The 23,120-nt window shown below is 36.8% G+C and overlaps 1 protein-coding gene across 1 annotated transcript in view; it reads left to right on the top strand.

Annotated features, from left to right (window-relative positions):
- Positions 1-2,926: 2,926 nt before the first annotated feature.
- The window catches only part of LOC100892878 (L-fucose kinase), a 35,627-nt gene continuing 15,433 nt past the window's right edge, over positions 2,927-23,120 (top strand). Inside the window, exons 1-13 of the mRNA XM_030975257.1 lie at positions 2,927-2,977; positions 9,277-9,410; positions 9,909-10,085; positions 11,179-11,288; positions 12,227-12,317; positions 12,799-12,988; positions 13,507-13,640; positions 14,081-14,185; positions 18,054-18,113; positions 19,285-19,407; positions 20,176-20,277; positions 21,129-21,331; positions 21,872-22,008. Of these exons, the coding sequence (XP_030831117.1) occupies positions 9,351-9,410; positions 9,909-10,085; positions 11,179-11,288; positions 12,227-12,317; positions 12,799-12,988; positions 13,507-13,640; positions 14,081-14,185; positions 18,054-18,113; positions 19,285-19,407; positions 20,176-20,277; positions 21,129-21,331; positions 21,872-22,008 (1,492 nt within the window). The 5' untranslated portion in view covers positions 2,927-2,977; positions 9,277-9,350. The remainder of the gene's footprint in view (positions 2,978-9,276; positions 9,411-9,908; positions 10,086-11,178; positions 11,289-12,226; positions 12,318-12,798; positions 12,989-13,506; positions 13,641-14,080; positions 14,186-18,053; positions 18,114-19,284; positions 19,408-20,175; positions 20,278-21,128; positions 21,332-21,871; positions 22,009-23,120) is intronic.

Raw genomic sequence — 23,120 nt, 5'->3', positions numbered from 1 at the left:
GTCCTTTTCCTTTCAAATTTCGTAGGCATCATCTCTAGCATTTCATCAAGGTCACCTACTTTTTCGATTTTCGAAATCACTCATGCATGACCGTCCAGGCGCCATTTTGTCCGTTTCTGGTCCATTTTAAGGCCTTTATATCTTCCTTCCTATCTCCACTATCCTAGATCCTACAAACTTCTAACAAATTCCTCTAGATAGTCTGAGAGATGTTCTTTCATCTGCGACATATGACTTGACCTTCAAAATGCCATCTTCATACTCGAAATTCAAATCTAAAACCGACTCCGTCAAAAATCTCTCAAGTTCTTGAAAAATGGACCCCTAAATAATCTAAAACTGCCATAACTTTCTCATATAAATTCCGTTTTGTATTTAAATCTCACAGTATCTTTATCTCATAATTGCACATAGCCATGCCAAAGTTCACGGTCCAATGGCTTTGCACAACATAAATAGCGCCCTCTAAAGTTCTGGGAATTGGCTTTCTGTCTGTGGCCGTATCTCCAAAATGGCTTGGCAAACCCGTACCCTTTTTTGGATTTAGATACTTGAAGATATGCCCTTTCCAGCCATATACAAAATTATATACCCTATCACTGACCAAATTTGAGAAAATTGCCCTCCAAATTCGCCATTTTCAAGAAAATTGAGAAATAACTTCAACTTGCTCTAAAATGGCGATCGTTATACCTACATCAATGAAACTTTGCAGACATATGTATCCATATACGTGACAACTGTTTACCAAGTTTGGTAAAATTCGAATATGTCAGCGCAAAGTTATCGCCAAAAATGATGAATTTACTATGCATTACGTAATAGCGCCTTTAATGCGTGCAGTACATTGCGTGCAGATGACAATGGTGTCAAACTGACCGCAATGAAGTGCCCTTTCGAATGATACCAAGTATGGTATATGTTTACACAGAAAATTGTGAGTAAATCGCATTTGAACAAGGGTCACTATACGAATTCCGCCCGATTATAACACTTATCGGCCATGACGTCATTTTTTTCAGACTACTTTTCGCCCCCTAAACATCCTTTTTTTTCCTTGAAAATTTGCAATGACATTCCGCGATGCAATACGCAGGGCACCTCGTGGCCGGATTTTTGAAATTGGTCAAGGGGGCCATTTAAGACGCCATTTTGTCCTTTAAATCTATTTTACATCACATGTTTCGATAGGATTATCATAGAAAAAAAGAGAGTAGTTTACAATAACGACCATGAAATTCTCTTTCCAATGATACCATATACGGCCCATAAAGAGACATAAAGAGAGAGAGAAAAAACAATTTAACTCCGGTCATAATACAGATCCTCTACGTTTTCCGCCCATGCATTACACGCATTGTCTATGGGGCAAATCGGGTTCACGCTTTTGACCCCTAGAACGATCTTGATTGCAATGACGAACGTGCAACTAATCCCATTTGTTTTTGCACGCAGTGCTTGCGAGCCCTTTCTAGGTTCTTTCCCCTATCCCAATTTCTTTCAAACTTCGTAGGCATAGTACCATCCCATCAAGGTCACTGTTGATGCCTTTCTTTCGCCCTACCTATCTCCAATATCACAGAAGCTACAGACTTCGTGCAAATTGCTCTGGATAGTCCGAGAGAAGCTCTTTCGTTTGACACGTAGAAACATGGCGTCATTGCACGCACATCGTTGTGACACGATTGCATTTCTAGTTATGTTCATTAATAATTCTGCATATTTAAGCCTCATTCAGAAATGAAGTGGGTAAACATTTCTTTTTTGTTGTGATGACACAAGGCAGTGTAATACGCTGAATCTGTATCTTATAATACAGAACTAATACATCTGCGGAGGACCTTTCATTCAGTTGCCATTCATTTACGCTTTGAAAAAAAGATGCATCGATTTACAACTTGAGACATGAATAAGCCTTTATTTTCATACAGGGCTTAATATGACGTAAAATATTTGTTTTGTCGTTGTTGGCAACTTTCTTCTTTTTGTCTGTTTTGCTTGAAGTCAATTTAAGTTGCTTGTATCTGGCCTTGAAGTTGCCTTTTTTCTTGCTTGTGCAGTCTGTCTATTATGTTTTTATTTATCTATTTTTGTCTTGCCTGCGAGGCAAAAAGCGAGATCGTAGACAATTTAGACATAGAATTTCAGGTCACAAAGTCAAGGTCAAAGGTCATTTCAGGTCAACATACTCAGACTATCTTGTGGCATCAACATCACAACTTAACCAAAGGCTAAGGGTTTGAATTTTTATCATAATTTTGAAAGTATACATTCCTAATCCATGAAACATGAACATCTAGGGGTTATCAAGTATCATCAATCATTTGATTAGATGACAGAGTACATTCAGGTCTGCAAACTTGTGGCATCAACATCAAAACTTAACCAAAGGTTAAGATTTTGAATTTTTAGAATAATTTCAAAATTGTTTGTTCAAATTTCATGAAACTTGTACACGAGGGTAATCAAGTATCACAAATCATATGACACAAATTCCAGGTCACAAGGTCAAAGGTCATTTTAGGGGGCCTGCTAATGGGCAACCCTACCTAAAAAAAAATGTCCCAGCCTCAGTTTTTCATCATATCGAATTGCGTAATGCAGGCGAGACCGCCGAGAGCATTCGATCCCTTGTTTATCTTTTCTTCTTGAAGAGGGATGGAGGTGATATGGGGATTTAGTTGAAAGAGCAAGGACAGAAATTTATGTCAGGTATCCTGGCTAAGATGTAACATGTAACCTAAAGTTGACTTCATCCCAAGATTTTTTCCTTTGTTGTACTAAGCTATAGTTTTCTTTCATTCTTATATCTCCATATACCTGTTTGCAATTTCATAGAATCAATGTACCAAATGATGAAAAACTTGTGTATGATTATTTCTACTATGATATGTGATATACGTTTTTAATCATGTTTTTTTTCTAGGTTGTGAACAGTGATGTTTTAGCAGAGTCTAAAATCCTAATACTTCATGTGGTAAGGAAATAAATTCTTTATTTTTCAATCCATGCAAATCATTAGCAGTGAGATCTGTTATCTAAGTATGGTAGTGCCTGAGGATGTCTCGTTAACAGTATCATCATTAATTCTCTGAGAGAGAGTCGCCCTTTGACATTGTTGCTCTTTTTCATATATCATTAAAGTAATGGGGGGGGGGTATCCATTTACAGTCTGACTCGATACACAGTTTTCTTTATCAATGTGCCATTGGGGCATTGGATGATCAAAAGGAACCTTGCGAATGTATTCTAAGAAATATTTTTTCTTCTCTCTTTACCTCTTCAGAGGAACTTTATTATTCCATTTCATATACATATAGACTATTTACAAAACAAGTAAAATGAAACATATGAATTATACAAGATCAACATAATTTCTTAAAATGATCATTATAACATTTCTATTACTTTTTTAACTTCTCCATTATCGAAGTATCTTATATTTTCTCAGTATTTCAAATAACATTTCAATGATGAAATAAAATTATTTATTAACCTCTTTGGATTGGTTGGTACTTCCTCAAAGTTCCGCTTTACGTAATCTTTGTATATTACCAGTTGTGCATTTATAAGAAATATGAAATAACCTAATAAAAAGTTAAGCTTATGATGATATTAACTGTAATTGGCAATATGGTCTGTGGAACATGTAGAGTTCAAAATTTTCTGTAAAATTGCAAATTGCGTAACATTGGATTATTGCGTGTCGTATTTTTGGAAACAGACACATAGAAACTGAGAAATTGTATTATACCACATATGGTATTCACATGAATAGGGTGCGTATGTGTATCGTGGAGTGAGAACACCATTGAAATGGTAAGCTCATACATCTCATGGACAGGCTTACGCGATAAGCAGATTCCATTGACATCATATGATTTCAAACTAGAGTTAAAGACATTTGCAAGCAAAAAAAAAAAAAACCAGGTCTTACATCTGAGGATGATAAATACTGTGTGAGTTATGAGGACCGAAAGACTTCATAATATTAAAAAAATGAATCTAACAACATTATTCAGTGGACTTTGTAGGCACATGTCGAAGCTTGTGTGTCTGTATTTGAATTGCAATGTTATTTGTTTGCATGTTAGCTATGCAGCTCTTGTACTACATTTAAAAGATTTGACTTTTAGTATGATGAAGAGCTAAACTGATTATTTGTTCAGAATGTTTTACTTTTTAAAGGTGTATTTGTGTGTGTAATTCCAGTGTTTTACAGCATTTCTTGAGAAATTTCTTACCCTGAATAAGAACATTTTGTAGAAATTAATTTGTATATTTGTTGTAACATACTTTAAAAACAAAATGAAACCAAACAAAGAAAATCTCTACTAATTGACTAAATTTGACTGTTGAAATTTTACGTGAAGCTTTATCTATTACCTATTTGTCAAGTATTTGAAGATTGATTTCATACACACTTTCATTTATGTTTAGATATTGAATAGTACCTTTAATCTGAACTTAGGTTTACAAGGTTTCTGATTTTAAGAGGCTTATATAAATGCTTACAGTGTGTTTGGAGATGGGGAAAGCCTATTATTTATTTGCTGAAAGAGTTTGAGATACACCAGGACAAAAAGAAGTACCTCAATTTCTCTGTATAACGTATGAAACTTGAAAGCTAATGAAATGCACATTGGAAAATAGAGAGTGCTATGGTGAGTGGTTTCCTGAGCAAGGATTTATGATATATATTGGAAAGAAAAGAAAATGGATGGTAGACATTCTGGTATGAAGTTTTGAAGGAGACCAGGTTATGTTTCAGTTTGAAAATTAATGAAGAATTCAGTAAAGAATTATATGATTAAAGTAGATATTCATTGATTTAAAAAACTAACTTTATTTTCATTATTGCAAAGTTGAAACTTTGATTCGACAAGGTTATCAAAATTCAATGTTTGGAAACATTCGAAGTAATGATTATTATAAATTACAAAACGCTTAAAAACAGCCCCGGCATAGCACCTGAAGAGCTCTCCGAACGCTGCTGAGATGTGTGAGATCACAGTATGGACATGATTTGCACAAGCAGACGATGTCCCATGACATCTCACACATTTTAAGTGCCTGTGTTTTCATCTTCTCTTGAGTTCTTTCTCTTACTACACTACCGTCAGGCTAAATGTATAATCTATTGCCTCACTCTAAACCCCGCTCATGTTTTCATTTTGATGACAAATGCAGCGATACAAAAATAAAGGAATCTGTCGCTTGTAAACAAAATAAGACGCCATTGTATATTCAGCTGCACACTCCGCGGCATGTTCGGCGTTTCAAGAGGGAACGAATGCCGTCCTCAATATCATTCCGGGGGTTTTTCAATTTGAAAGTCTGGTTTCTTTGATTGTTAATTAACCCCTATCCTGTGTATTTACAAGCAAAAGATTTTAGTTATCAGAATCGGGTCATATCCCCTTTCGAATGGTTTGACATGCCATTACATTTATATACACTAAACTCATTATAATTTGACAAATAATAGCTTTGCAATTGTGTTCATTCTTTATGGGATGTCGTCTGCTTGGGCAGTATTGGTCCATATAGTGACATCATTAAAACATCGTTATTTTTCCGGCGAATCTCTCGTATATATGGTGGCCCTGAAGGGACATCGCGAATAGACTAAATCGTGAAAAATATGCGATAAAATTCACGATATCGTCAATTTTATCGCATATTTTTCACGAAGAAATTCACGAAATTGACGATATCGTGAACTTTATCGTGAACTTTTCACGATGAAATTGACGATATCGTGAATTTTATCGTGAAAAGTTCACGATATAAAGTTCACGATATCGTCAATTTTATCGTGTACTCTATCGTGTACTCTATCGTGTACTCTCCTGACGGGCGCTTCGTAAACAAAACCAGCCCTAGCTGGGGGAGACAGAGAGAGAGAGAGAAGGGAAAGGGAAAGAGAAGATAAAAGGAAAGAAAGAAGAGGAAGAAGAAGAAAAGAGGAAAACGGGGGAAGGGCGAAGGACTCTTGCCCCCCCCCCTCCCCCCCCCCCCCCGCCAAAAAATAAATCAGAGAGAGAGAGAGAAGGGAAAGGGAAAGGGAAAGAGAAGATAAAAGGAAAGAAAGAAGAGGAAGAAGAAGAAAAGAGGGAAACGGGGGCAAAGGGCTTTTGCCTCGTCCCCCCGCCCCCGCCAAAAAATAAATAAGAGAGAGAGAGAGAAGGAAAGGGAAAGAGAAGAAAGAAAGAAAAACGAAAAAGAGGGAGAATAGGAAAGAAAGGAAAAGAAAGAAAAGAAAGGAGGCAAGAGCCCTTCGCCCCTGTTTCCCTCTTTTTTTATTCTTTTTCCTCTTCTTTCTTTCCTTTTATATTTTCTTTCCCTCTCCCTTCTCTTTCCCTTTATGGCGGGAGGGGGGAGGGGGAGGTAAGAGCCTTTCGCCCTTCCCCCGTTTCCCTCTTTCCGTCTTCTTCTTCTTTCTTTCCTTTTATATTTTCTTTCCCTTTCCCTTTCCCTTCTTTCTATCTCTCTCTCTCTCTCTCTCTTATTTATTTGTTGGCGCGGGAGGGGGAAGGAGGCAAGAGCCCCTCTTTTCTTCTTATTCTTCTTCCTTTCCTTTTTTATTCTCTTTCCCTTTCCCTTCTCTCTCTCTCTCTCTCTTATTTATTTTTTGGGCGGGGGGATGCAAGAGCCCTTCGCCCCCGTTTCCCTCTTTTCTTCTTCTTCTTCCTCTTCTTTCTTTCCTTTTATCTTCTCTTTCCCTTTCCCTTTCCCTTCTCTCTCTATCTCTTATTTATTTTTTTGGCGGGGGGTGGGGAGGGAGGAGGCAAGAGCCCTTCGCCCTTCCCCCGTTTCCCTCTTTCCTTCTTATTCCTCTTCTTTCTTTCCTTTTATATTTTCTTTCCCTTTCCCTTCTCTCTCTTATTTATTTTTGGCGGGGGGGGGGGGGGGAGGAGGCAAGAGCCCTTCGCCCTTCCCCTGTTTCCCTCTTATTCCTCTTCTTTCTTTCCCTTTCCCTTCTCTCTCTCTCTCTCTCTCTCTTATTTATTTTTTTTTGGCGGGGGGGGGGGGGGGGGGGGGGGGGGGGGAGGTAAGAGCCTTTCGCCCTTCCCCCGTTTCCCTCTTTCCTTCTTCCTCTTCTTTCTTTCCTTTTATATTTTCTTTCCCTTTCCCTTTCCCTTCTCTCTCTCCTTATTTATTTTTTGGCGGGGGGGGGGGGGAGTGAGGAGGAGGCAAGAGCCCTTCGCCCCCCCCCCCCGTTTCCCTCTTTTCTTCTTATTATTCTTTCTTTCCTTTTATCCCTTTCCCTTTTTTCCTTCTCTCTGTCTCCCCCAGCTAGGGCTGGTTTTGTTTACGAAGCGCCCGTCAGGAGAGTACACGATAGAGTACACGATAGAGTACACGATAAAATTGACGATATCGTGAACTTTATATCGTGAACTTTTCACGATAAAATTCACGATATCGTCAATTTCATCGTGAAAAGTTCACGATAAAGTTCATGATATCGTCAATTTCGTGAATTTCTTCGTGAAAAATATGCGATAAAATTGACGATATCGTGAATTTTATCGCATATTTTCACGATTTAGTCTATTCGCGATGTCCCTTCAGGGCCACCATACGTATATCCCAGCTGCTATGGAGGTGGTTGTATTTGTATTTTTATAAATCACCCGATATGTAGTTGACGTAAAGCTTGTACGATGGCCCTCTGTTAGCTTACTACTTCTAGTGATACATTAGTTGACATATTTGTGATTTTCTTTGAATTTCACCTTAAATAACTCTCTTGCAAAAATACAAATTTCAACATCAAGAATTTGTGGCAGACTTTCTTCAATTTTAAACTACCGGGGTAAGAAATAAGTTTAAACTTACATATCATTCCAGTCTACAGGGCTCCGTTATTAATGGATGTTACAATAGGGGTGCTTTTACATCATTTTCTCAAATATTTGTGTGCAAATAAGTGTATTTTTCTAAATTTTACTTTTTAGAGACTCATTTGGCCACAGACTACTGATTGTGTTAATTGTGTATGTAAGAAAGGATAGAATAACCCCATAATTATGTTTTTAATTGCCTGTGTGTTTGCACGTTTGGATACTGGATACTGATTAGTCTACAGGTAATACCAGTATGACAGCTCTTTACCGATATTAACTCTACAAGCCCTGAAGGAAATTGCTGGTACACATACATGAATAGTAGTTTGTAAAACGAAAACATACCAGTAAACTTGTAGGCAGATGTCTAGATCTTATGTAGATGATATACACACATTTTTGTTGTAATAAGCTAGTATTTATTAAAGTTAGATTATTAATATTTTTGTATATATTCAGGATATTTTCTCTAGGAATGTCTTTGATAAATTCAAGAGGTAGATGTTGCACAGGGCTCTTTTCACAAAAAGAATTGTTATTATTCACATTGGAGGACGAATCTTTATGTTCATGTATTATTCCTGGAATACCTTATATTCTAGAGAGATTATGCAATAAAAAAAAAACACTTAATACTGGCTGGGAAGCTTAATTAGTCTTGGATTTAAGTGTTTCTGAGTTTAAAAAGGAGTTTAAAATAAACATTTCCAGTTGTACAGTAAGAGTTCAAAGTTGTGGATTTATATGATTATGCCATATGGCACCCTTTTCCCATCACCCCCACAAAGAAATTTGGAATCCATGAATTTGACCAACTCTGATCTACAAGTATTCTTATATTTTTTTGTATGAGGAAGACAACCACTTGGGCTATCGCCTCTGGATGCATACCCCCTAGAAATAGAACAATGGTCCGCTTAGAACTTTTACCCTTTGGACAACTTCCCCTTTATAAACTGACCCCTTAAAGACATCATTATCCCTATTACTCTACATTGGAGGAGTTAGCAAGGAGTCGATACCATACATAAAGTAAGTGGTATGGCACCCTTTTACTTGTCCAGGGGGGGGGGGGGGCTTCACAAGGGTAGTTGCCAGGATGCTGTTGTTGTTTGGGTACTTGAGACTTGAGCAGGGAGTTGGGGGGGGGGGGTGAGGTAGAGATTGTTGTTCGGGGGTAAATGTCCTACATGTTGTAGAGGAGATTGTTTTCAGAGGATGATAGCTAGTCTCTGCCTACTCTGGTGTAGTTGTCATAGAATTATGTACAAGCTTTGTACATATGCATTCCATTATTTTAGCTTGTGCATGAAAAAAAAAATTGCATAAAAAATTCACCATGTATAACAAGTACCGTAAACTGTTGTTTTGATATCCTAGTATTCTATCAGGGTTTAGTTCTTTCTGTCTTACTCCGATGCAGGGTCAAGCCTTCCCCTTTGACCCCTGTGGCCGTGGGTTCATAACCTTCCCTGCAAGCATGCTACTAGCGAGACCATGGGTTACGATGGACTTGTCACCAACATTGATTCCATCATTTATACTATCACAGCAAAGGTAACCAGTGACTTTTCACAAACGTTTTTATTCAATTAAGATACATTTGTTGATAGTTTTTTGTTTTTGTTAATACAATAGTAAAAAACTACTTTTCAAAAGCAGTTCTGTTTTTGTTATTTTTTGTTTTTTGTTTTGTAGTACTTAATTGTTGCTCAGATAACATTCTTTTATAAAATTGAGGTACCTTGGTGTTCATTTAATTTTTGATAAAAAGTTTAAGTGCATAAAGGTCAGTGCATGAATCTTGGTAGACAAGGCATTTCATTACAGTTGACTTCTCTACCCAGGTGTCAAATGGGCACTTTGATAGTAAGATATGCCTTGACTTGACATGCTTTCTGTGTTTACAACAGAAGAGGATGTGGCATTTTAAAACAAATTTTGCCTCTTTTTGCTAATTCTTTAGATCGTCATATCCTTGCTCTTTATATATTTATAGTTCAAGCATAAAAGAAGAGGTGAATTTTCATTTTCTGTCATCTATTTGATTTTCAGCTTAGTTTGGACAGTCCAGCTGGAGTATGGGTGTCCAGTACAGACATGATACTGACCACTCCAGCCAATAGTCAGAAGGTTGACTGGTCAGCAAGTGAGGACAGTGCATATATCTTTGCAGTGCCTGCCAGCGAAAGCTATGCCAAGAACCATGGTGTTATCAAGTTAAATACAGAGGTTTGTTTGGGTAGTTATACAACTGGGGAGAGGCATTGCTGGAAGACATTCATAGGGTATGTCACCCTCTCGCTCAAAATTATGTTAGAAAATCCAGAAATGTCTTTTAAACTCTTATCCTGCCATAATGAATACAGCCCAGTGCCACAGGGCAAATCCCCATTGTGCCAAGCCACAAATCCCCCGTGCCAAGTTTATTTTGAGATAATCTGATGGTGCGATCAATGGCGCGTGCGAAGCACTCAGCACAGTACAATTAGCATGAACAATAACTGCTATTACGAATGTGAGCATGCATGCATAAAGCAGCTAAGCTGTGGCTCGCTCACATGAATTAAGCAGCCAATCGATAGCGCGCTCACGTGTACAAAGCACTATAACGGTAGCGTGCATGCAGCCTTATGGCAGGATATGAGTTAAACTGAAAAAGGGGGAAAACTCTTCCCAGCAAATTTGAGTGCAATTTACAAAAATGATATGCCCTTCATAAAAAATGTTGCCATGTCCCAAAGAGAGGTGGTATTGTTCTTTTTTCCTCAAGGCTGTGGTTATCAGTATCTGTATAGTTGTAGTACATACACTGTGGTGTCACAATGTACAGTATTAGTAAATACACTGTGGTATCACAATATATAGTACTAGTAAAATTTTGAAATGAGTGAGATAATATCAATAATGATAATAATAAGTCTTGTTTACTCAGGGTAGCTAGCTCATCAGTATTAATACTGTTCTCTCTGAGGGCCCTGCAATCATATTATTACCCTGGCTCAATCCAGCCGAGCTACCATGAAAGGTGCTTAAGCATTCAAAGAATTTCTTTCTACTGGGTACCCTTTTACTTCACCTGGGTGGAGTGTGGCAAATATAAATTAATTTCTTGCCAAAAGACACAAGTGCCATGGCGGGACTCGAACAGTGAACCACGCGATCCGCAGTCCGGTGACGTATCCACTAGACCACAAAACCTCTACGAGATATGATTGACAGATTCTACTGATATTATTATTTAGTATACTGTCTGTGTTTATTGGATGATGTAATATTTCACACATCTCACTCATAGTTCTCATCAAATCTTGGTATATTGCAGGGTTTTGTGGAGGATATCTTTTACAAGCCTGTACCAACTCACATGAAGCAGTGTACCCTACCAGACGGCAAGGTCTCTCTGGTCTGTGGTGTCATCTTCTTTCCCTCAAGGTAAGAATCATTCTCAAACCTTTTGATTTCTATTATTATTATTATTATTGTTATTATCATTATTATTATTATTATTATTGTTATTATCATTATTTATTATTATTATTATTATTATTATTATAATTATCGTTATTATTATTATTATTATTATTATTATTATTAATATTATTATCATTATTTATATACTGCGCTTTTCCCAGAGCGGCCTAAAGCGCTTACAACAAGAAGAATCCCACAAAATATGAAAATGATAATACTTACAGAATCCTACAAAATCTGGATTACAAAAAAGAAATGTTTTAAGTCCCTTTTTGAATGAAGAGACAGATGGTGATTGCCTGAGTATTAAAGGTAGCCTATTCCAATATTTAGATGCAGTTATAGTGAAAGGCAGATACGAGGCTCTTATAGGTTCTTTATAAAAGATTCACAGGCCTATTTATTTATAGCTTCACTGTTCGATAGCCCCTCTATCAGAAATAAAAAATTTGGGATTTTTTTTCCCCCTTCTTTTTTCAAACCTCTTCCATGACTTCAGATGTATTTCTAGACAATTTTCATTCTGGTGCAAAGTAATTAAAAAATATCTGTGTAATTTCTATAATTCTTATCGACTTGCTATATTTTTGCAGATGTCATTGTACATAATGATGTATATTTTTCATAATAAAGTATCTTTGTTTGAACTAATTGAACCTGATCTTGAAATTGAACTGAATTGAAATGGAATAGTGTCTTACTGCTTTTATGCATTAATAAATAATCATACAAATGAAAGTTCAAACCTGTGTTAGTGGCCATTAATTTCCAAGGCCTCTATTATTAAATTTCTCTATTCGGAGGACGTAGCATATACATGTTACTGGTATATTCCCATATGGAGATGGCATTGTCAGTGATTGAACAACGATTGTTTGTGGTTTATTATTTATGCTCAGAATCGCAGAGAAGCTTCTGTCCTGCCATGTTTGTCCTCCTCTCGATGCTTGCACATACATGGGCTTGGACAGCGGAGTCAAACCAATACAGGTAAGATTCTTACCTAACATATACAGCCAAGAATAACAACATCTAGGCAAAGAAATAGTAGTTCAGAATATGGAATGTGTACAAATAATTCTCAATATACAATGAAATGGGAACTCTTACAAGAGGAACAAGAGCATTCATAGATCTTAATTCAATGCGAAATATGTTTGATGTGTTTATCAAACCTTCATTAATTTCAGACCATCATACTCTCTGTGCACAGAACAAACAGTAAATCTGATGAAATTGCTGCCACTCTCCATCTACTTTCTTCCTTCATTGGATATGTTTATCAAGAAGGCTATCAAAACTCCCCTAACAATGATGATCATTAATACTTATATGCAAATTTGTTTTAAACCCTATAGAATGCTACATAAATTTTTAATATGTGTACCAGCACTAATCATTATTATCATGGTGATAGTGATGGGGATAATCCTTGACTATAGTTTTACTTTGGACTTTATTTCCGCCCCAGATGTCTTTGTTCTTTGACTTCATCCTCCCGATGGCAGGCAGCAAGGATGAGGAGGACTTCATCTCAGGGGAGAGAAGTAAGGCCTACGATAACTCATTGTGCCCTCATTGGTCCGAAGCAGAGTTGCAGGTCAGGAGGACGGCCAGGGCTGCTCTATGGAACCAATTCAGAGGGCTGAGATTGAAAGGAGGTAATGTGACAGCCCCAATAATACAACCTAGGCCTCGTCTTATATAGAGTTGATATTAATCGCAACTTATTTGCTATTGATATCAATCGCAACTATGTACATAAGGGATAGGAGACTGCAAACTTGCGATTGATTTGGATCAATCGTAATTCTTTATAAGACGGGGCCCTGACAGTTTTCTTATGTTCAGATGCATGCCTCTCAATATCCAATGAGAATTGACCTTTGATGGGGGACATAGATGAAAGCAAGATCCTGATTGGACGTCAGACTTAGGATTTTATACTAGGACAGGCAATAAACTTGATAAAGAAGAATTTATACTTTAAAGATATAGTTTTTTGTTAGAGCCAATAAATCTGAATGCAAATCTTACCTAAATGTTTAAAAACTTTTCCAGAGTCTTTTTTTATTGCATCATTCTGTTCCCTTTGATTTGACTAGTTTTAATTACCTATCATGATAGTGATTGAGCCAATGAAACAATGGAAAACACATCCTCGCTGTTTTATTCACAGTGTTGTTAAAAGATGCTCGTCATGACTACCAGACTGTCAATGCTGGAATGCATCTCCGCCATCTTGTAAACTGTCCCGTGAGAGATGAAGACAGTCATTTTTCTTGGTCCAACACAACTCACTGCTTTATAGAGGCAAGTTTACACCTCAAGATTTTCTGTGAAAGTTGTATCATGATTACATGTAGATACAATCAGATGTTGGCACATGTTATTATTCTTGATGGGATTGAACCTTTTTTTGCTTCTAGTGTCATTTAATCATACACATACTTCCTTTAGAAATACTATAAAGCAACTAAAAATGATTATTTTATCATATTATTATGGAGGATCTTGAGTTTGTTTAGTGTTCAGTGTACGCTATTTCCTTCATTAACAAGAATTTATCTGTGAGTTCTGAAAACAAACTTATTCAGCTAAAGATTTATGTTTCCTTGTATTCGTTGAATTAATTTTGGTATTATATTGATGTATACCCGTCATGCAAATGCAAGATCATTTATATTGAAGAGCAGTGATTTTTAATAAATATTGTATGTACCTCTTGGATCTTTATATGCTTTACTTTATAGGAGGGATGCCAGCTGATGGAAAACTGTCATACCATTAACTCTATTGTAGGGTCAGGGGTTGAGGTCACAGGAAAGTCAAGCGTCATCTTACACAGTCATCTAGAGGTAAAGCCCCTTTCATACTGCCAAATGAGCCCCAGAGGTCATGTCATAAAATTGACCTCATATATACTTGGATGATTTAAAGATATAACGTTATACAATGGCATTGCCTCTATTTCTCTGGATAATTCTCTACACCAAAGTGCATTTCCATCATATGAGCTGTGTGCACATACACTCAAGTATTGTGAAATGACCTTCAATTGACCTCCAGGTGAGTGGTCTTGTACCTTTCTCATTGCCCTTTATTTGTGTGTAACCTCTAGAGATCTTCCATTGCTTACTCATAATCAAGTGCAATAAGTCAGCAGGGTCTATGAAATTTTCTCATGTCATAGGGGACTCATCAAAATGTGTTAATTGCGATTTACAATAATCCTATACAAACAATTTAGATTTCTAACTGTTACAAACAACCGCTTCCCTCATTACTGGTCTGAAAATATAATGATTATGTAATGATTCTCCCATTCCCATTCCCATTTCCCATGGACTCAATATCAAAATGCATTGATCATTATCTTATATAATCCTATACCAAACAACCAATTCCCTATTATATTATGTAATGATTAATCCTTTCAATAGCTTTTGTTTGCAAATCAGTGTTTTAATCACAAAAATGTACATGTATACAGATGTAGCACAGCTTTTAGAGTACACTATGCAATCTTCATGTATCATTGCATATTGTCTTTTCCATATCGCAAACTTGGTATGCCTTAGAATATACAAAACAAGCTACCGGTACTATGTTACAGATCAAAGTATTGCAGGAAGAGGAAAATTGGTAGAAATTTGAAGACCGACAATACATAATCTTCAATACATTGATTTACAAGGTTTCCAGGTTCCATGACACATGCTCCGCCGACGATTGCTCCGCCGACATTTACTCCGCAAAACGCGACAATTGCTCCGCGACATTTGCTCCGCGACATTTGCTCTGACGTCAAATGCTCCGCCGACAGGTGCTCCGCCGACAGTTGCTCCGCCGACAGTTGCTCCGCCGACAATTGCTCCGCCGACAGATGCTCCGCCGACAATTGCTCCGCCGACAATTGCTCCGCCGACAATTGCTCCGCCGTCAATTGCTCCGCAAAACGCGACAATTGCTCCGCCGACATTTGCTCCGCCGACATTTGCTCCGCCTGAAGCGACAATTGCTCCGGTGACATTTACTCCGCCGACAATTGCTCCGCCGACAATTGCTCCGTCGACAATTGCTCCGCCGACAATTGCTCCGCCTGAAGCGAAAATTGCTCCGGTAACATTTGCTCCGCCGACAATTGCTCCGACGACATTTGCTCCGCATGAAGCGACACTTGCTCCGACGACATTTGCTCCGCCCAAAAAGTGTCCCATTAAATACAAATGCTACTAGTACTACGACAAATGCTTCGCCGACAATATTTTTTTTTCACGGGTTGTTTTTGTTTCTTTTTTTTTTCCTTCATTTTCTGAATTCATTTCATGAAATTATGTAAATGAAATGAAATGAATGAATGTTGATGATGTGGGAGGAAAAAGCAGTTGCCTAAAAGTCATTTCGAATATACTGAAATAACTTTCCATCTATCACTAGTACGTCCCACATAATGTACACTAAACACTCATTACATGTCATGGGAAGTTTTTTTTTTTTAAAGTAGAGCAGCAAGCCACATTCCCCAATACGCGCATACCTCCTAGTTAATTTCAAACAGCTCATCAATATGTAAGACCTGAAATTACCTCAATGAAAGAAGACTAATAACATGAGAGGAAAGAAAAGAGCAAAGAAGACAACCGTTTTTTGCTATTCCCCATAATGTTTGATTTAAAAAAATAAAAAATAAAGTTATAGCTCCTTACGCAAGTTCTCCGGCGAAAGATAATTACTCCGCTCAAAATCTGTTTCATGTATTACTCATTAGCTGATCCAAAGCTCAAGGCTATCTCTCTCTCTCTCTCTCTCTCTTTCTCTCTCTCCCATGCTCCTCCTTTTCCTGTTTACACCGTTTTCTTGTCTTCTTTGCTCTTTTCTTTCCTCTCATGCTATTAGTCTTCTTTCATTTCCATCACTTCTTCTCTGCTCCCCCTCTCGAGTTCTATTTCTCTCGTGAAATTGAAACGTAAAGTAATACAATCATGTAGTACATTCTTCTTTAGAATAATATTTTCAATAATATCCAGTCCATTTTCTAAAGGTTTCTTTCCTTTAATTAAGTGTATGTAGCTTTAATATATATATGTTAGTGTGTAAAACACTCCGTTTCATTCGAGTACTTTGTTTTCACTGAATAATTTAAGGGACTCACGAAGCCACCGGAAGAAGAGCAATTGGCTTATCATGAAGAACTAACATCAAACTGCAACAAAATGATTTGTATAAATGTGAATAAGCAGAAAGGCTGCCATCTCATTTTCCCGTCTGAATGGGTTCTCTTCCTTACGTATATAAGTGCCCTTATTTTCTAAACTTCCATGATGACCTAGTACACTGTATAATGCTTTACCTAGTAAGATGCATTGATCGAGGTAATTTCAGGTATTACATATTGATGAGCTACTTGAAATTAACTAGGAGGTATGCGCGTATTGGGGAATGTGGCTTGCTGCTCTACTTTTAAAAAAAAAACTTCCCACGACATGTAATGAGTGTTTAGTATACATTATATGGGACGTACAGTGATAGATGGAAAGTTATTTCAGTATATTCGAAATGACTTTTAGGTAACTCCTTTTTTCCTCCCACTTCATCAACATTCATTCATTTCATTTCATCTACATTATTTCAAGAAATGCATTCAGAAAATGAAGAAGAAAAAAAGAAACGAAAAAAAATAGGTGTAAAGAAAATATTGTCGGCGAAGCATTTGTCGTAGTACAGTAGCATTTGTAGTTTATGGGACACTTTTTGGGCGGAGCAAATGTCGTCGGAGCAAATGTCGGCGGAGCAATTGTCACTTCAGGCGGAGCAATTGTCGGCGGAGCAATTGTCGGCGGAGTAAATGTCGGCGGAGCAAATGTCGGCGGAGCAATTGTCGCTTCAGGCAGAGCAATTGTCGGCGGAGCAATTGTCGGCGGAGCAAATGTCGGCGGAGCAAGTGTCGCTTCAGGCGGAGCAAATGTCGGCGGAGCAAATGTCGGCGGAGCAATTGTCGCGTTTTGCGGAGCAATTGACGGCGGAGCAATTGTCGGCGGAGCATCTGTCGGCGGAGCAATTGTCGGCGGAGCATCTGTCGGCGGAGCAATTGTCGGCGGAGCAACTGTCGGCGGAGCAACTGTCGGCGGAGCAACTGTCGGCGGAGCATTTGACGTCGGAGCAAATGTCGCGGAGCAAATGTCGCGGAGCAATTGTCGCGTTTTGCGGAGTAAATGTCGGCGGAGCAATCGTCGGCGGAGCATGTGTCGGGTTACCGGTTTCCAGCTATCCTTGAAATCAGGGAAAATCTTAAATGAATTCACATTTTTGCTTAATCATAAATGATTATTAGACCTTAAAGATTGTAAAAAAAAATGTGCATAAGACATACTGGGAATTAGACCGAATGAAAATAAGACTAAATGAGCAATAGACCAAATAGGTAGTCAACTTTATAAATATTGGATATTCGACCAGATGGAAACCAGACCAAATGACTGTTAGCCTAAATGGTCATTAGAACAGATGATAAGTAGAAAAAAATGATTATGAGACCATGTGGTTAGTAGACGAACTGGTTGTATTATTTATAACAAGTTCAAGTTCAAGTTCATTTTATTCAAGAAGAAGAAAAAGATTGACTATGTTGGCTTTTTATATGTAGTTTATGCGATATAAAAGTCCATCAGGGAAAAATTGGGGAGTTTGTGTTAATTCATCATTGTATCCTTTTTTGTGTTCCAGTGCAAGATGAACATAGCCAAAGATTCCTACCTCATGAATATTGACAAAGAAGCCTCTGAGGTATGTGATTTATATTCATCATGTAGTTAGTGGTTAGAAGATTGTTTTGATGCAGTGCAATAAGGAAGAAAAATATAATATGTGGTAGTATGACTTCTAGAAGGCACAATTACAATCTTGTTAACAGTAAATTTTCAAGGCAAATTTTCAGTAACTTGTGTAGGAACCCGATTATGGAATGAACTTCCCGATGAAATCAAAAACAAAGGGTCTAGAAACACTTTTCGTAAACATCTCAACGATTACTTGATGAATAAGTGATTGAATTATGCAAGTACACATGTATATATTGTAAATAATCTCCATATTACATTTTTGTTGTTTTTTTTTGTCAAAAAAATGCAATTTTTTGTATAAATAATCTGTAGATACATGTATCTATGACTTTTTAACCTGGTATATCCTCTTCATAATTATATTTGGAGTGTAGAAATTGTGCTACGGTATTACTCAACATGTATACTTCTACTGTCAAGTTTTATTTTTTGATAATGATATATTTATTTTTGCCAAGTGTGTGCTAAGAACAGGGGCCAGACTCGACTAGCACATGTGCTATTATTTGGCTCCTTTTCATCACCTTCTATATTCTATGAGAAAAGACATATGTCTAGCATATCAATACTTTGTTAGGTTTTTCTTTAATATGATCTATAATATTCATTTATGAACATGTACCATTCACGATGTATTCAAATGTTTAATCACTGATGTTATTGATGATGAATAAATCAAATCAAATCAAATCAAATCAAATCAAATCAAGTAATGATATAGAATAAGAATTAATAGAATTTCCAAAATAAATGAATTCCATCTTGCATCTAATGAAGCAAAAACGGTGGTCGAAAATACTTGAAAATATGTATTGGAAAGTGCCCGGCAAAGGTTACTGATGGCCATCATTTTTCACAATTTTGTTACATAATATAGTTGAATTATTCAATCATTGATTGCCTTGGTTATCATTTAAAGAGGAGTAGATGTTACATTTCAGAGACAAAATATCACATGTCATGAATTCATTACTAAAGTGGTTGCTGTATTTACTTCATGGAAAAATAAAAAATCACTGATACTAAGATTGATAAAACCATCCTTTGTACTGATCTCTCCATCTCCCCTCTCTCTCTCTCTCTCTCTCTCTTCTTGTTCATTATATGCACACTAGGAGCTTGAGAATCTGAGTTTACCAGACAGTGTGTTCCTGCAAGGCTTCAACCTATGTCTTGGTCACTCTCCTAGTATCAAGACAAAGGTCTATACAGTCATGGGAAAGTTTGATACTATCATGGTAGGTGACTTCTTTTAATATACACGTCCCTTAACAGTTACAATTATTTTCAAAGTAAATTAGGATCAGAAAATGGCTATCCTGATTTCCTTTTCTGATGAGCTATTAATCACGTCATGTCGTGATGATCAGTTCTTCTTTGTCCAACTTGGCTGACATGTTGTTTTTCATTTTGCAAGCAAGTGCAATGAACTGTACAGTGAATCAGTGCTGGTGACAGTACATTTATAGATGAACAGAATTATTTGTATCCATTTTTAGATATTAACCTTTTCATCATTATTATCATCATCATCATCATCATAATTATTTATTGAAGTCAGCATTTTCTCTTTTACAAGGGGTTACTGACTGTAGCGTCATGACACTCCCTCCCTACACTTCTTCTTGTTTCGAGCACCTTCTTTATTTAGACCAACCTTACTTCTCTCTTTCTTCACCATATACTTTCATGAAATCCTTATTCTTCCTTTCCATCTTACGTCATCCACTTCCAGATCCCATGCTTTTTTCACAATTGAAGATGGTATTTGTTATGTCCATTCAATATGAAAACTTAATTAAGTTGAACATGAATGTTCATGAATGCAATCCTCTCAATGCAGCTCTAGGCTTGCTGGGATATTATCCCTTTGACCAATTTTCTTATCATCTATCTCACTTCTTGAGAATGACAACCCATGACCCTCCCTTTTCATTGATATTTTTGAGAGGTTCTCTTGTGTATTATAGAATTAATGATGGTCTTTATGTTTGTTATGTTTGTAGATACCCTATGTGAAAGGAACCAGTACATTCTGTAACAACCCTTGGGTTGTGTTCTTGACTAGAACAGGAGTGGACAGAGATGATCTATGGGCTACCCACTTGGTAAGGACAATAATAACCTTCATAATGAAAAACATACAGGAATTCCGTTATGAATGGATATGATATGGAAATTGAGAATGGTATTTACTTTGGTAGTGAGGTCGGCTATGAGGTTGACTCTGGGAGGGAAGATGAGAATGGGAATGAGATTCACTTTCAGACTGAGAAAGATATTACAAGTGGGATTAATGAGATCAAGATTAAAATTGAGATAGAAAGTGGGATTAATGAGATAAAGATTAAGATTAAAAGTGGGATATAGAATGAGTTGGAGATTAGTATGACATTGGGACTGTTAGTTAGATTGAGATTAAGAAACAGAATATGAGTTTGATTGAGATTGAGATGGATATTGACATTTGAAGATTTATCTTGAATGGAAATCTCCCTCACTGCACTGAGTCTAGATTAAGCAAGTGTTATACGATTGAAATTGAGTATGGGAATTAGTTAATGATTCAGATTTAGTTGAAGTTGACATTTGAAGATAAATTGAGCTTGAACTTGATTGAAAATATAACACCTTCCTTCCCTGAGCCTACAGACAATGAGGACCACTTGATCTAAAGATGTAGTGTTGTTTATTTGATTAGAATCAGTAATTAATATAAAGATTGCTAAAAGTATTGATTTTTATATTCTTGTATGTATTCATGATTTGTAAACTGAATTGTATGAGTCTCCTGACATATTCAGCATGTGTTTATTTACAATAAACCAGAATTGAATTGAATTGAATAATAATAATAATAATAATAATACATGAGATCTATATAGCGCCATTATCCATTTTAATTAAATGCTCAAGGCACTTGACCTCTTCCTCTCTCTATCTTCCTTTGTATCTCCAGTCTGATTATGAACGCACATTGTACAATGCCAAGCTCTTTCCGGTGATGGCTTGCCAGAACTCAATAGGCATGAAGGAGGCCCTCTGGCTGCTGAATGGAGAGAAGGACGAAGCCATGCTGCAAAGATGGCGGTCGTCATGGAGATTGTCGCTGGAAGAAATCATGAGCAATATTGACCTATCAACAGAATTCCAGTGGAGAAGGTTTGTGACTTCCCCCAAATGCTACATCATTTATTCTTAATACAGCTATTGTGCAAACATCGTATCATATTTAGTGTAGCTGTTATGGCCTTTTCTCATTTGATTGTACCAATGAATGTCTTGGAGTGAGAGCTGATACAAAGCTAAGAACATTTGACAATATCTGCAGGAGAAATTAAGTTCTTTGTTCCATACACTTTTTATAGAACACACCCTGATCCTATGTTTGCATTATCATACTTTTAACTTACAGCTTGAATGAATCTTTTAGTAATTGACATTAATTTGATTAAAAAAATATCATCCTACTAAAAAAAAATGTATACTCACCTGTCATCAGTGATGCAGTTGGGACATATAACAGAGGTCTGGAGGGCAACGGATGTTTACTTGTGATTGCATTCATTGTGCGCAAAGATCTAGGCTGAAATATCGACACTCACACAGAGACCATCCTGATAACATCACTGTCCAGGAAGTACAGTCCCATTTTCTGACTAGTTACCATGGCAACTTTTTTGGTATACACCTTTTGTGCAGGAAGATGTTCTTAGAGGTTGGACGAAGGAAAGTGGAGGATGTTTTGATGAACATCAGGAATCAAGGCATTCTACCGTTCCTCAAGTGTACCGTCATAGAAGGATGTGCCCAACAGATGCTTGATACACTGGATGCCAGTAAGTTCAAGTTCAAGTTTTACTCCACGCTTCATAGCAACAAAATAACAGCATCAGAAACATACTGAACACATGCACAAAAGAAAAAATATCAAATAGACCAAACAGAACACTATTTTTTCTACAAACTGATACCGAAATTTCTTATTCTTATTTTTATAATATACAGGAACTTTACCTAAAAAATGATTGTAATTTAGCAAATTTTTCATTGATTTTTAAGCTAGTGTTGTTAAAAAAGAATGTACAGATACATAAGTGAGAAGGAGATTACATATGCAGAGCTGCCAACCATTCCGTATTTGCCGGAATTACTCCCGTTTTTTCCTCCAAATTACGGTATTACGTTTTTTATCCATAAAATACGTTTTTTAATAATTTTTTAAAAAAAAAATCATAATTTTTTTAATTTATTTATTTATTTATATATATTTTTTTTTTTACATAATGCACGTCAAACAACTGCCCTAAAATGGTGATTTGATCACAAATTCAATAGAAAACTAATTTAAAAGCATACTTGAAGAGAAAAATATTCTCAAAAAAAATGAAATGCCGATAGTACCAAAATAACCACCAAAAAAATTACCTGCTTGTATGGAAAAAAAACAGCATGATGAATGACCATTTCTGCATTGGAAGTGTGTCGCGCGTGGTTGTGAGTTTCGTTTTTATGAATTCCTTTTTTTTGCTTGAAATTCCTTTTTTTTTTGCCATCATGATTCCTTTTTTTGGTGGCACAAGGTTGGCAGTTCTGCATATGGAGGAGACAGCGTAGGCCAAAGGCATGTCAGGGGCTAGAAGATAGCATGCTTATTACTGACCTTAGTATAACATATTACATATGTACTAGTGGAAGACAAGTTTCTGTTCATTGACAGATGAATCAATGCATTCAATCTAGTGCTTTTGATCTTGTATTCTGACTTCATAGTCGTTGGTTTATCTGATTTCTGTGAAAATTCCTGTAATACAGAAATGTTGCAACACATGTAGTGCCACATGTGAAGTGTAACTTCTCTTTGTTATTAACTATTCGTTTATCTCTCTTTTTCTTTCTCTGTCTATCATATCTCATCTCTCTCTCTCTCTCTCTCTCTCACCTCTCTCTC

This window comes from Strongylocentrotus purpuratus, unplaced genomic scaffold (genome assembly GCF_000002235.5).
Source record: "Strongylocentrotus purpuratus isolate Spur 01 unplaced genomic scaffold, Spur_5.0 spur5_scaffold_8, whole genome shotgun sequence".
In the NCBI taxonomy this organism is placed as follows: Eukaryota; Metazoa; Echinodermata; class Echinoidea; order Camarodonta; family Strongylocentrotidae; genus Strongylocentrotus; species Strongylocentrotus purpuratus.
This window is presented reverse-complemented; position numbering and strand designations above follow the sequence as displayed.